This window comes from Rhinopithecus roxellana, chromosome 1 (genome assembly GCF_007565055.1).
Source record: "Rhinopithecus roxellana isolate Shanxi Qingling chromosome 1, ASM756505v1, whole genome shotgun sequence".
Lineage (NCBI taxonomy): Eukaryota > Metazoa > Chordata > Mammalia > Primates > Cercopithecidae > Rhinopithecus > Rhinopithecus roxellana.
Genome location: NC_044549.1, coordinates 64,154,634 through 64,168,429, shown reverse-complemented (window position 1 = coordinate 64,168,429; position 13,796 = coordinate 64,154,634). Strand labels below are relative to the sequence as shown.

The window sequence follows — 13,796 nt, the reverse complement described above, 5'->3', positions numbered from 1 at the left end:
GTATGTTGTGACATCAAGACCCATGAGATCTCCTTCCTGCTGGTGGCCTAGGGCAGAGATGCCTGTATTCTGGCCTCCCCATTCCTAGTATCTGTGGCTGTTGCAGCAGCCTGTTTCAGGGTCTGTTGCATGACTCTCAAGAGACTGATGCTCACTGGCCTGCATGGGGTTTGGAGCTAGCCATGGCATGCACATAGTAGGCTGCCCTGGCCACCTGCCTTGCTCCCCTTCCCAGCAGGGCTCAGCATATGTCTCCTCTATATGTTATTGTAAAAACTGCAATGACTTTTGCACCAAACTAGTACTTCAAGTGAAACTGAGCCATCAGTCTCAGGTAGCCAGGATGTTCCTCAAGATCTCTGCAGCCCAAAGAAAATGCCCTCAAGACAGCAGCACCTCAATCAATTTGGCAAAGGAAAAATATTTTTTCATTTAAAAAAAATAAATAAGAGGCTGGGCACAGTGGCTCATGCCTGTAATCCCAGCACTTTGGGAGGCCGAGGTGGGTGCATCATTTGAGGTCAGAAGTTCAAGACCAGCCTGGCAAAGATGGTGAAACCCCACCTCTACTAAAAATACAAAAATTAGCCAGGGGTGGTGGTGCATGCCTGTAGTCCCAGATACTCAGAAGGCTGAGGCAAGAGAATCACTTGAACCTGAAAGGTGGAGGTTGCAGTAAGCTGAGATCACACCACTGCGCTCCAGCCTGGGTGACAGAGCAAGACTCTATCTCAAAACATAAAATAAAATAAGATATGAAGGCCTAAGCAGATGTTCTGAGCTGACAGCTTTTCAGAAACAAAAACTGCACTCACAGCTGCTGTTATGTATTTTTTACTTTGTCTGACATTTTTTGTGTGTGCATTCTGACATCTTTGAAGTTGTTTTTTTTCTTTGCTAGGAAGACACAATTTTCATCCACCTTTTACTCCTTGTTCAAGAACCAGTGGCCACTCACTAAATAGGGTTCAGACAAGCTGTTGAAAAGTCACCTTGACAGGGGTGAGGGTTCACGGGTGACTAAACCGTTTCCTCAACAGATTGTGATTTGGGCTCTCTAGCCATGAATAGTATACAGGGCTTGTGGGAGCAACTGTCCCACCAGAGGTAGAAAAAGCGATTCTTCTAGGTCTACAGCCTTGACCTTCTTGTGAGAGCCAGCTTCTTTGTTCGTGTCAGACACTATTGTCCATCTGCTCACTACTGTATTCCCAAAGCCCAGAAAAGTGCCTGGTGCCAAGCAGACCCTCAGTACGTATCTGATGCTGAATTTATTCATCAGATATTTATGGAACATCAGAGGAGGAAGTTGGTGGGCGTATACCGCTGACTGAGGCCTGGTTCTTGCACTGGAAGAGTGCTCTCCAGGGAAGAACAGAGGGATGCAAACACAAAGTGACCACCCGTGTGAATCGTGCCGTAAGGAAGCACCTGGGAAATTGTGCAGGGCTATGAGGAGGGTGGGACAGAGGAGGTGAGACTTAAGGGGCACCCCGAAGGTGATGGAGTTGAGCATTCCAGGCAGAGGGCACGGCCTGTGTGTAGACGTGGAGGTGTGAAGGAACCTGACCCAGTTCATTCAACACTGCTGGAAAACAGCATGCGTGTCCAGAGGACACAGATGAGGCTGGGCAGACTAAGAGAAGTTGGGTCCATGCACATGAGAAATTGGGCTGTCTTGAGCTTGATGGGTTTATTGGCTGTGTGTGTATTGTTAAGGACTGTTCTAGCCCGGCGAACAGTAGAACAGTAGCAACTGAAGAGAGAGTGAGGTTCCACCCGGGAAGAAGACAAATTAGTGAATCTGTGTGATCCAGAAGGAAGATGGAAAGACCCCCAGGAAAGAAGAGCCAGCGGGCAGGTCTGAGAGATTTGAGAGAGGAAGAGTCTATCCTGTGACTGCCCAGTGCCTAACAAAGGGATGCCATTGCTCCACGGAGACCTGTTTCCTCCTCAGTCCTGCCATCTCACTTCTTTTTGACATGACTCTTCCAGAAGTCTGTGTGGCTGGACTGGAAGTTCATAGCATGGTGAGACCTGTGTTCATCATTACAATAGAGAAAACAAGGTTGCATTTCAGGTATTAGGCAAATAGACAATCCAATCAGTATGCTGAAAATAATATGTTTGAATTAGATAGCTTATTCAGCAATTAAATAAATAAAAGTTCATGTCTACATCTGCTGGCTGGCTGTAGCACCCCGATGACTTATGGAAGTTCAAAGAACGATTATGAGGGATATTCCCTGGGCACTTTAAGCCCTTTGCGTATATGCCTTGTCTATCTGTTTGTCTCATTGTGTGTTCCTTGGTGACCCCTCTTTGCACTTTATTTTTAATTTCCATGAAGGCAGGAAGAGGCAGGCGTCTGATGGTGCAGAGCACCCGAGAAGAGTGCCTTGTGCTCTGGTGAGCTTATTAGGCACTTTCCAGTGATGTGATTACTAACTTGAAAAAGACGTTAAGCATCTTCACCAAACAATGTGTGCCTTTGTGTGGCCAGTAGTTTTTTCATTTTTACTGGGACAGCTGTTCTCTCAAAAACAGTTCTATTATAAATAACTTGCAGTCACTAACAGACTTTCTTTGCCCTTACACTGCCTCTGGGATGAGCTTTACTAAATGCTACGGTGTGTATCATCAAGCAGGTGAACCTCCTTTTTTACACAATTGTGTGTTCCTTACTACAGGAAAGCAATATTATGAAAATAAAACACCATCCTAAATGTGCTAGATGATTTTCCAAAGTAAAGGGTACTTTAAATGCAAAAAAAAAAAAAAAAAAAACTTTGGTGTGTCTTGTTTTAGGCATAACGGGTGCATGAGTGTTTTCCATTTTTTATTCCAAATGACACATATTAATCACAAGAATGGAAACCCAACCATGAGTCAAATTTGTATTAGTATCCTTTCCATTCCTCTCCGTACCCTGCAGCGTGAGGCTCTTAGACACCAGACTCACCCAAGTACCCTTGTAAAGCAGCTGTTCTCAAAGTGAGGCCCGGGTACCCTGGGGGTCCAGGACACTTGTTTCCGGGGATCTGTGAGGTCAAAAACATTTTCGTAAAAATACCAAGATGTTATGCTGTCATTCTTTTATGAGCATATAGTACAGTGGAGTTTTCTAGCGGCTACATGACATATCACAAGCATTTGAATTTAGAAGCAAATGTGAAAATCCAGCTGTCCTCAATTACACCTTAGAGAGCTTAGACCTTAGAGAGCTGTTGGAAAATGTAAAACTATGCTTTCCTTCTCAAAAACTTCTGTTTTGGAAAATATAGTCATTTCATAAAAATGTTATTTATATTATTATGTAATGGTTTTGTTATTGCTATTTTAAAATGAATTAATGAATAAATACTTTAAGATTTCTGATTATTTCTAATATGATAAATATTGCTTAATATAACCCATATAAACAACAGTCCTTGAGGTTCTCAGTAATTCTTATTTTTATTTATTTATTTATTTATGTTTGAGACAGAGTCTTGGTCTTGTCGCCAGGCTGGAGTGCAGTGGGCGCCATCTTGGCTCACTGCAACCTCCACCTCCCGGGTTCAAGCAACTCCCCTGCCTCAGCCTCCCAAGTACCTGGGACTACAGTTGCATGCCACCACACCCGGCTAATTTTTTGTATTTTAGTAGAGACGGGGTTTCACCATGTTGGCCAGGATGGTCTCCATCTCCTGACCTTGTGATCTGCCTGCCTCAGCCTCGCAAAGTGCTGGGATTACAGGCGTGAGCCACCGTGCCCAGCCAGTTCTCAGTAATTTTTAAGAGTGAAAGAGTTCCTAAGGCCAAAATGTTAGAGAGCCACTGCTCGGAAATACAGTACCATATGCAATGAAACTCGCCCAGCTTGTTACTGAGATTGGGAAGCTTTCTAACAAAGAGTAAAAGGATGTGTAAAAGTTCCCTAATCATGTAGCTTAGGCCCATTTCTACTTTTATTTGTGGATGTGCAGGAAAAAGGTGAAGGACTACGTTGAAACCACAGAATCTTATGAAAAACATAACTTAAAGGCCCTCAACTTTGGGAGAGGAGAGCCAACCATGATTGTAAGCCTTTTCTTTGTGGGGACACCCAAGCACACTTTGTTTTCTCCCCCTGCTGGTACTTGCCAATTGTGCTGTGATTGGTGGGTCTGTGAGACCACACAGGTCATCCTTCATCTCTTCATGCAGCCAACGAGTATGTGTTTCCTGAGCACCTTCATGGGGCCTGGGCTGGTAGAAATTCAGACCCAGTCGCTGTCCTCAGAAGCCAAAAGGCTTGTACCAGGAAACAGTCAGCAAACACATAAGCATTAAGTGAACAGAATCATTACTGATTTTGGAAAGCGATGCAAAGGAAATGAACGGGGTGATATGACACAGTACTTTGGAAGATCTGAAAGTAAATTCATACAAGATACCTGGCAAAGGCTTTTCTAAGGAGGCTTCATTTGAGCGGAGATGGGGGTAGGGGGTTGGAAGGAAGGAGAAGGGGAAGAGTGGTTCCAGCAGAGGGACCTGCAGAGGCCCTGCGGAAGGGCATGGCTTGCTGGCAGTGTGGTGACCACCAGAGTGGGTGAGCGATGATGGGTATGGAGACATTGATGGACAAAGGCCAGATTTTACAGAGCATTGTAGGCGCTGGTGAAGAATTTCAGTTTCAGTCCAGGAGTGATGGGAAGTGATCTGAGGCCTTTTAAGCAAACGGTGGATTCATCCATTTCTGCTGTGTGAAGACCAGCCTGGTGACTGGGTAGGGAATGAACTAGGGGAGAGAGGCAACTGGTGGGTAGGCAGGAGAGGAGGCAGAGTGCCCAGGAGGCTCTGGACATCATCAGGTGAGAATCCATGGTGTGCAAGGGCGGCCGGCAGAATGGACAGGTTTGAGATCTAATTTGGGGTAGAACAGACCAGACTCACTGATGGACCAAGGGTGGGGATGAGGCAAGGAGAGTGAAGAAGCATGACCTCTGTTTTTTTATTAGAGCTGCTTTTGTTTTCTCAAATCATTGCAGCAAAACTCTGCAAGGTAGTTAGCATCATACCTATTATTTAGAGATGAGGAGACCAAAGCGCCAATAACGTGCTCATGGGTCAACAGGGCCCTGCACAGCATCAAAGCAAGTCAGCAATTACTGCAGCTGCCCCGCTCCATCTGTGGCTTCCTTTCCCTAGTGGCACGCTCCAGCTTACTGCTCCAGTCCAGGCAGTGACACCAGGTGAGGGCCCGGAAGCAAGGCTCCTCCCCCTCCAGCAAGTCAGGGCGGCTGTTAGCTGGTGTGAGCCAAGTCACTGTGCCTCGTCTTCTGTGTCTGAGAAATGGGTCCAGAGGCATCTGCTGGCCATCAGCCCAAGTGGGATTTTACTGGAACTGGTTTATTCACGTCTCAGGTGTGTCTCAGCTCCCTGAGAAAGGGAGCATTATTCTTCAGGCCCCATGACACGTCTCAGCAGGGGACGTGGGAGTCTTCCTTGGAGACAGTTAAACCTTTGTAAAATGAAACCTTTGTAAAATGGTGAAGGCTCTGGAAGCAATTGTGAGAATTTTAAACATCAACGATTTTCGTTGAGGAAAAAAGGTACCTGTGCATTTCATTCAGGCATGGGGCAATCATTTATTTAAAAACAAAGTTTTTAGAAAAGCTGTCAGGCTTACTCAGCGGGACAGAGGCTGAAGGCGGAGAGAAGCAAGGCAGCAAGAATCAAAATTCTTAAACGTTGTCTTTTCTCACCTCCCAGGTATCATCTGGCAGCTCTCTGCTTTCTTCACACACAACTCAGGGCACAGCTTCAGAGGTCTAGGCAGGTATGGCACATCAGATACAGATCCGTAGTAACCAGTGACAATCAGTCCAGCCATATCATCTCTGAAATATCTGCAGCATCTATATAGCTGAGGGGATGGCATGAAGCTGACTGCTTCTCTTCTTGCCAGTTAGTTAGGCAGCCCTTCCACAAATAACTTTCTGCTTTTGAAATTGAAAATGCATTTGGGGAATGATTATCTGCTTTCTCACCTGTAGGGCAGCCTCTCTCCTTATAACCCCTAGCTACTTTGCATACTCACGGATCTATCCTGCCATTTAAATTTTTATATTTTATTCATATGTGGAGTATTTTTCCTGCAAGTTTGTAAAGCACTAAATATTATATGAACATTATTCAAAACATGTCCTTTCCATAAAGTCCGTTTATATGCCATCATTATCTGCAGCATTAAATACATTTTATATCATCAGAGATTTTATGATATATTTAAAAATGAATTTCTACTTAGCCAAAACACATTAGGGATTATCCTAAGAGACCTTGCTAAAAATGCAGTCATGTTTATTTGTAACTGCCAGAAAATAGCTTGCAAAATTGTTAGTGTCTTTTATTATTCCCTACCACTGGAGCACTTGCTTGTTAATTAGAGAAATTTCAACTGTCATAGTTGGCAATTATAGCTTCTGTATCATTGTCTGTTATGAATAGTCAATGAGAGCTGATTAATATGCATGAGCAGCAGTATATATAGCGTGTGCATTGGACCACAATCCAGCTGCCAGAGTCACTCAGAGGAGGGAGTGGTGTGCGTGTATGTCTGTGTGTGTGTGTGTGTGTGTGCACGCGCGTGCATGCATGCATGCTGCGAGGGGAGGAAGGGAAGCGTGGAAGGGGGGAGAGAGTTGTTGTCTAGCCTCTGAGAGCAGCGCCAATGTGAAGCTTTGCAGTCGCCTGACTCACCTGAGGCTCTCCAAGGATACCTTCAATGCCTGCACTGTAAGGGAGCTGCTTTTCCCGGGTGCTGGCGAGGACGGAAGCCTTCCTTTGACGTTTTTCTAAACATGGGATGCAGTTTGTGCAGCCTGCAGAAGCAAGAGGAGCAGTACAAATTACTCTATGAAGTTTGTCAGGTAACACCCTGCATTTTATTCCGTAGAAGTGCATAGGCACCCACCTGGCCAAGTGTAACTTCTGGGAAAGGTATTGGGGATTTGTGTGTGTGTGTTTGTGCATATTTTGTGTTCTGAAAGAAGAAGCTTTTCTGACTTTTTTGTGCATTTTCTCTCAAGTCTGTTATAAAATTTTCCATCCAGTGGCACTTTGGTGCCTGCATTTGAAAATATAAATATATGTTGATGGTCATAAAATGTGTTTCAAGCAGTCTTGTCACAAGGCTTCATCACAACTGAGCTCTCTCCAGAGTGTCGAACTCGAAGGGTCAAAGAGTGGTCATGCACGCTTTGAACAAGTTGGAGAAGACGTGGATGATGATTAATGCTTGCAAGGTTTTGTCTGTGTTTACAAATAGTTATAAGGCGCTCCTTTCAGTACAGCCCAAGCCCTCTGCTGATTTGGTTCTTTTAGCAATTCTTGTAGTGGGACATGGTTCAAATTGGTACTTCTCACTTGCCATTTCTGTACCTCTCTCTGAAATTTTTAAGAACTTCAAAAGCAAGTGACTCGATCTTGGGTACTGTCATTCACATCGGACGACTTGTATCTTCTAAGTCATTGTGAGCAACATGAAAATTTCAGTTGAGGTGAAATGGGATATTTACGATACAACCCAGATAATTTATCTTACATCTCTGTCAAATGCTCTATTTTTAAATATTCAAGTCCTACTCTCAACTAGTAGGTTTTGATACTGCTGTTGGTAACCTACCTTGGCAGGTAAGGATTTTCTCTGAAAATCATTCTTTAAATTTGTCTTCAGTAATAAAAATAATAATAATCCAGCTAAGGCTTTCTTTTAGATAAGCACTTTAGAAGAAGGTTGTTATAGCAAGTGAGAAACAAAGGGTGTGTGTTTCTTGATTTATAACAATCAATGGCATAATAATTTTTAAAGAGCCAGACTTTTTAAAAAAGAATTTGATTCTCCATCAGTTGAGTGTCATTTTTTGCTTAAGCCACCAGAGGGTGATATGCTTAAAGAGACACAGTGAGACGCGGCAAAAAGTGGGTTGGCTGCCTCTCTGGGCAAAACCTAAAGATAAAATGACCCTGGGTGAACAAAAAGTGTCTCTCTCTCTGTCTGCCTTCCCCACTGAGACAGAGAGAGAGAGAATCAAAACAAACCTTTTGAGGCTTGGTAATCTCCTTAGGCAAGGGGTATATATCTTACAAAAAACAAGCATCTTAAATGAGTCTTGGGAATAAATACATTTTCGACCTGTGACTTCACACTCAGGACTTCACTGGACTCAAGTCCTTTTCAAAGCATTTGGGAGACATGTTGGAGATCTTGGGCAGAAGTGCTGTCGCTACTGGCGATCTAGCCTCCATCCCTTGTGTGATCATGTGGTGAGCTGTAGTCCTCAGTTTGCCAAGTTATCCCACTCAGTGAGCTGGGGAGTTCTCAGTGAGTCCAGCACATAAGCAGGAAACAAGTGGAACAGCAGATGCCGTCATTCGGGCAAAGTGGTTGTGTTACAGACTTTTGCCGCTGTATTTGAAATAGCCCAACATAGTAAGTCAAAAGTAATTTTTAAAATTTGCCTTTTAAAAATGTTTTGCTTTTTACCATTAATGCACAGAAAATATAATTCAGCAGTCACAGCTGTGGATGTATTACACTGGCACCCTCCAGAAAGTAACTGTACCACATCTCTGTCAAATCTAAGTGAACCTGTCTTTTATTCTTCTGTATTATTTGTGCTCAATCCCCCCAGCCCCTCCCACAAACACACACAACTGCCCCCAAAAGAGGGAGCCTGGATTCTGTTGTTTGTTTTTTACTAGGTGAATTTATGTGGAAATATTTCTGGCTGAAGCATCGCTCAGTAAATTGCTGATAAATGACTTCCATCTGGAATATACTTGGTCAGCAATTTAGGAAGCCATGCAGATTTATTTTCAAGAAACTCAAACTACTTTTCGGACCCATTACCCTTGTGCCAACTAAGTAAAATCCCCCTTGCTCCTATTCTTTGTGAGTCCTGAACCGTAGCATAAAGGAATTCACAAAACACTTGCAGGAATTAATAATTGCATTCTCGTTCTTATTATGCAAAGCCTTATTAGAGCAGAGAAATTAAGGTTTCCATAAATTACAGTTCCAGAAGGTCCGGTGCGTCTGGCTTCAGTAAGCCCTGGTAACAGCAGCACAAAGAGGATCAAATATTCCAGGGCTCAGACTTTATCCTTTCCTCATCCAGAGATAATTCAAAGAGATGCTCTTCATTAGGGCCATTGGCAAGCTGCCTACAGTTTCTTTTTGGGGGCTGCTGTGAGCTTAATGATGCAGAACAATGGCTTTGCCTCTTGTTGCACACATACCTCATTGTACCTTTAATCACATTAGAAAAACAACAACAACACATAAAGTTGCCAGGTCATTAAGGGGCATTGCAAAGAGTGCAGACACGTCAGTGATTGGGGTCATGCATTAAAAGATGCGCCAAGACATTTAGGGACACTCAAACACTTCTATGGGGAGGAAGCTTCCTGTCTACCTGGGGTTGTAAGGTCAGGTCAGTCAAGTACAGCGGTTCTTTATACTTTTATGATAACTGTGGTGTCCAGGTGCTGGGGGTTGTGGGGCAGTGTGAAACATCAAGACAGGGCCTCTGCCTACCAGAAATTTGAAATTTAACAGTTGCTTCATGATTTGGAAAACTTTAGCCTGTCTTGAGTAACCTTGAGTACTCACAAGCACTATTAAGGTGAAAGGACAGGGAAGCAAGGAAGATGCTTTAAGGTTATCAAGGAGTACAGTCTCCTGCTTGGATAAATTAACTGGCACAGGAGAGCTCATGTTCTAGGAGTAATGGGATAGGAAGCCTCACAGCTCTTGGGCTGTGGCTGGAATCCAGCTAAGGGTGGTTTCCAGGTGTTGGGGCCAGGGAGTGGCAGTTGGGGGTGTAAGGATGGGAAAGTCTGTGGCTCTGTGGGTTTTGATGCCAGTGACTCCAGTACAGGCTAAGCACCAGCCTTGTTTGTAGCCATGTACTGTGAGGTCAATGGGACAGCCAGTCTGTGGATGCTTTGAGGAGGGTCTTCCAATGGAGGCCAAGAAGAGGGGAACAGAGTAGCACCTCAGCCAGTATCATTTATTCTCTCCACCTCTTCTAACATCGACCAGAGACTCTTTGTAAAATGGTGACCTTTGCTAATTTGATGAGGCGACAAGGAAATAATTGTGATTGGGAGTTAAGCTTCAAACTAGAAATTATGACTAGCACATTGTCCTAAAGTCTGCATGCACATTTTCAAGATAAGGAAAACTTATCTATAGTCACAGGACTATTCATTGCCGATAGCCACAGCATTATTTATTGTGCACTTACTACGTGCTGGCACAATGCTAAGTGTCCACTGTGTGTTTTCCCATCAGATCTGCACACAAGCATGAAGAGATAGGTGATACTGTCATCCCTATTTCAAAGAGAAGAAACTGACATACAGAGGAATTATAGTGGGACAGGGAGTCAGATCTGCACTATAATTCCCACGTCTGCGAATTCTTTTCTTGCATAAATCATTTTCCAGCAGTGTCAATGAATGAATCATGATCAACTTTATAGGATACCTGCGGGCCAGTTTTCAAAAATCATGCTTGCCTTTGTGGGGCTAACATAAAGACCCTGCAGTCTCAGGCCCAGGTGCTACATGGTACCTCCTGAGAAGGGTTCCTACAGGGTTGCTGGTCCTTCATACCAGGGGAGGGTGGTGTGCAGAGAAAAATGAGCTCCAGAGTAGCACAGAGTTCCCACTGGCTTATCAGGCAGCCTGAAGAATGGATGATTTGAGAACGCTCATGTCCTTTTGCCTCTCAGTAATAACAGGAAATATCACATAAGATTAATTTGTGCCTCTTATGCCACTTGAAGTTGTTAGTTTTGAGAAGCAAAAATTTTACCACTAACTCTGATTTGCTGGAAAACTATAGATCTGATACAGATTTGTGACCCTTTATACATCAATCTCATAGCCAGTTGGATAAAAAACACAGATTTCTACAGTAAATACTAATCAGAATCCAGTTGATGGGGAAGTCTAGAAACTTGACTTTGCACAATCCTGCTTGCATATTTAATTAGCTAGATGCAGTACTCAGATGAGTTGACTGCTGTAGAGCACAGCGACTGCATCAGCTGAGAGTCAGATGGGTCACGGTTTGATTAAGTATGGACCCAATTAATGACGGTTAATTGGATGAACATAAACTTGACCTCCACACAGTAGTTTTGAACCTGGCAAAATTTTCCTGCAAGTAGGAGTGTGTTTGCTTAAACAGCCTATTAATTCTAAAAGCTTCATTTTAGAAGCAGCTTTACATTCTGAATTCATGTAGGCAAAGTAGGTATGGAAAAATAAAGCTCATCTCAGCCGGGCATGGAGGCTCACGCCCTGTAATCCCAGTACTTTGGGAGGCTGAGGTGGGAGGGTTGCTTGAGCCCAGGAGTTCAGGAATGGCCTGGGCAACTTGATGAGATCCCATCTCTACAAAAGAAAAAGAGAAAGAAATTTAACTTAGCCAGCCATGATGGTGCATACTTGTAGTCCCAGCTACTCAGGAGGCTGAGGTGAGAGGATCACTTGAGCTTAGGAGTTGGAGGCTGTAGTGAACTATGCTGGTGCCACTGCATTCCAGCCTGGGTGACAGTGACAGAGCAAGACACCTTCTCGGTGGGGGGACGGGGGGGAATGCCCATCTTCTCCTCCTCCCACCTTGACAAACCAGGGCCCTTTATTGAATATGGGGCCAGCATATGGCTGAGAAAGTCACTTTTTAATATGTGGCCATTATTTGTCACTAACTGTTGTTTTCTTGTCAATTAACAATGGATTATAAACTACTTTTATGTTGATTCTGGAAAGGAACGACTGAGGGTGGGACCAGAGATTACCTCTCCTCTTTCTGTTTGTCTCCTCTTTAAGACACAAAGCTTTGGGGGACCATAAAGGAGTTTTCCTTCTTTTCCCTTAGGACTAGGGCCTAATACCCACCATCCTAGCTTAGGTGTCCTTCTGAAGTGTTCCCAGGGTGCCCTGCACTTCCTTCCACCTTGTTTCCATATATATGTTAATTTGGCCTCCCATGTTACACTGTAGACTAGGAAGTCTCATCACTACTGTTACTTCTCAGCACATGGTTGGTTGAATAAGTTGGATTTTGTAGTATTTGTTGGGAAGAGTGAGGAGTAAGAAAAGAAGAATACAAGTTAGGAATTTAGAAAAAGAACTAGGTGTTGAATGAAATGACCGTGGTTTGGACCATGGAGGTGAGGATGTGGAACAGAAGGGACACAAGACATTCATTTATCATTCATTCAGCCAACACGTTCACCCAACCCACCAAGTGCTAAGAACCAACGTGCTCACCCACTTGCTCACTGGCTCCCCAGTGCCCTTAGAATTCAGTGAATTAACTGTGGCTTACAGAGCCCTGTGAGATCCAGCCTCTTCTGACCTCTCCCATAAACCTCCGGCCCTGCTCATCTGCCCTGGTCCTGCAGGCCTGCTTTCAAGACACAGAACCCACCTTATTCCTTCCTTCTCAAGACTTTGCAAACTGGCTGTTCCCTCCTGCCTGCAAGTTAGTTCACCAATTCATCCTTGAGCTCAGCTTAAATGTCCCTCTCTCCCTGGAGACCTTACCTGACCTAAGAAAATCCCCCCCACCGCCCCCACTCTAACCTCTCTGTGCAATGTTGATTTCGCTGCTGCACATTGTTGACTTGCTTATCACCTGTTTTCAACTCCAACCTCCCAGACAAATGTAAGCCCCGTGAAGGTAGGAACTTTGCATCGTTCTCTGTGAAACCCCATGTCCTGGCACATGACTAGTAACTGTTCAGGATGTGTTTACCAAAATTAACTTCTGAGTGAGAAATGTATCAAGTGGATCCCACTTCGGTTTGGGAAGGGTTTTACCATGACAAATGAGTCCATATCCCTGGTCTCTAATGGCTTCCACAGATACAGCTGCATGTTGCCATAAGGCAGGTGGTACGGGGTCACAAGAGAGAAGACAGCCCCTCTCTCTGTGTTCCTGTCACCCACCTGCCATGGCACGCAGAAGGAAACATATGGAACAGTGAAAAAAATCCAGCTTTAATAAATGAGTTCTCTTGTGTTCATTAATAATGCAGGAAGAGGTCATGGTTAAATGTGAACGGGGTAGGGGTGGGTAACGCACAGAAGAATACCGTCAACAGTTCGGAGTGAAGGCACAGCAGAGCCACGCTAACCCTCCTGCATTCTCTGACCAGTGTGGGATTAAGCAGGGAACAGCCTTCACTCTCTAAAGCCCACAAAGCCAGTTTCTAGCAGTGCCACCGTCATTTATGTGACAGGTGTCATAACGGTAAAATGTAGGCGAGCTGTGCTGCAGAAGAAATGCAGGAATGAATGTGTCCTGCCTGGAGTGACCTGCTTGCCTACTTGTTCATCAAGGGCATTTTGAGTTGTGTGTTCATTGGTGAACTTTGGGGAAAGGGTCCCTTTTCCATCTACTAATTGCCAGCCTCACAGGATAATTTTTTTTTTCCCAAATACATTTGATGATATTCATCAGCTTGTGATAAAGAATATACCAAAATAGTGCGAAAGTGAAAGAATGTTATTGGCACTAATGTTCAGTTGTGTTGCATGCTGGTCTTGATTTGAGTGGCAGTAGGAAGCAGGGACAGCTTTTGACTGTGGAAGAGTCTCTGGACTCTTAGATCTCAGATTAGATCTCAGAGTAGGGTCCTGGCCCAGCAGCAGCATCATCACCTGGGAGCGTGTTTGTTAGAAATGTACTTTTCTCAGGCCCTGCCCCAGAGCTGCTGAATCAGAGACTCTGGGGGTGGGGCCAAGCA

General features: G+C 44.3%; 1 protein-coding gene across 2 annotated transcripts in view; it reads left to right on the top strand.

The window, feature by feature from the left end:
• Positions 1 to 13,796, top strand: part of PDZRN3 (PDZ domain containing ring finger 3) — a 241,397-nt gene that overhangs the window by 183,028 nt on the left and 44,573 nt on the right. The window contains exon 1 of one of the 2 annotated variants that reach the window (XM_030920086.1): positions 6,539 to 6,896. The exons of the other annotated variant lie outside the window; for it this stretch is intronic. Coding sequence (XP_030775946.1) covers positions 6,828 to 6,896 — 69 coding nt within the window. The 5' untranslated portion in view covers positions 6,539 to 6,827. Of the gene's footprint in view, positions 1 to 6,538; positions 6,897 to 13,796 lie in introns of those variants that run through there. 2 annotated transcript variants of the gene reach the window in all.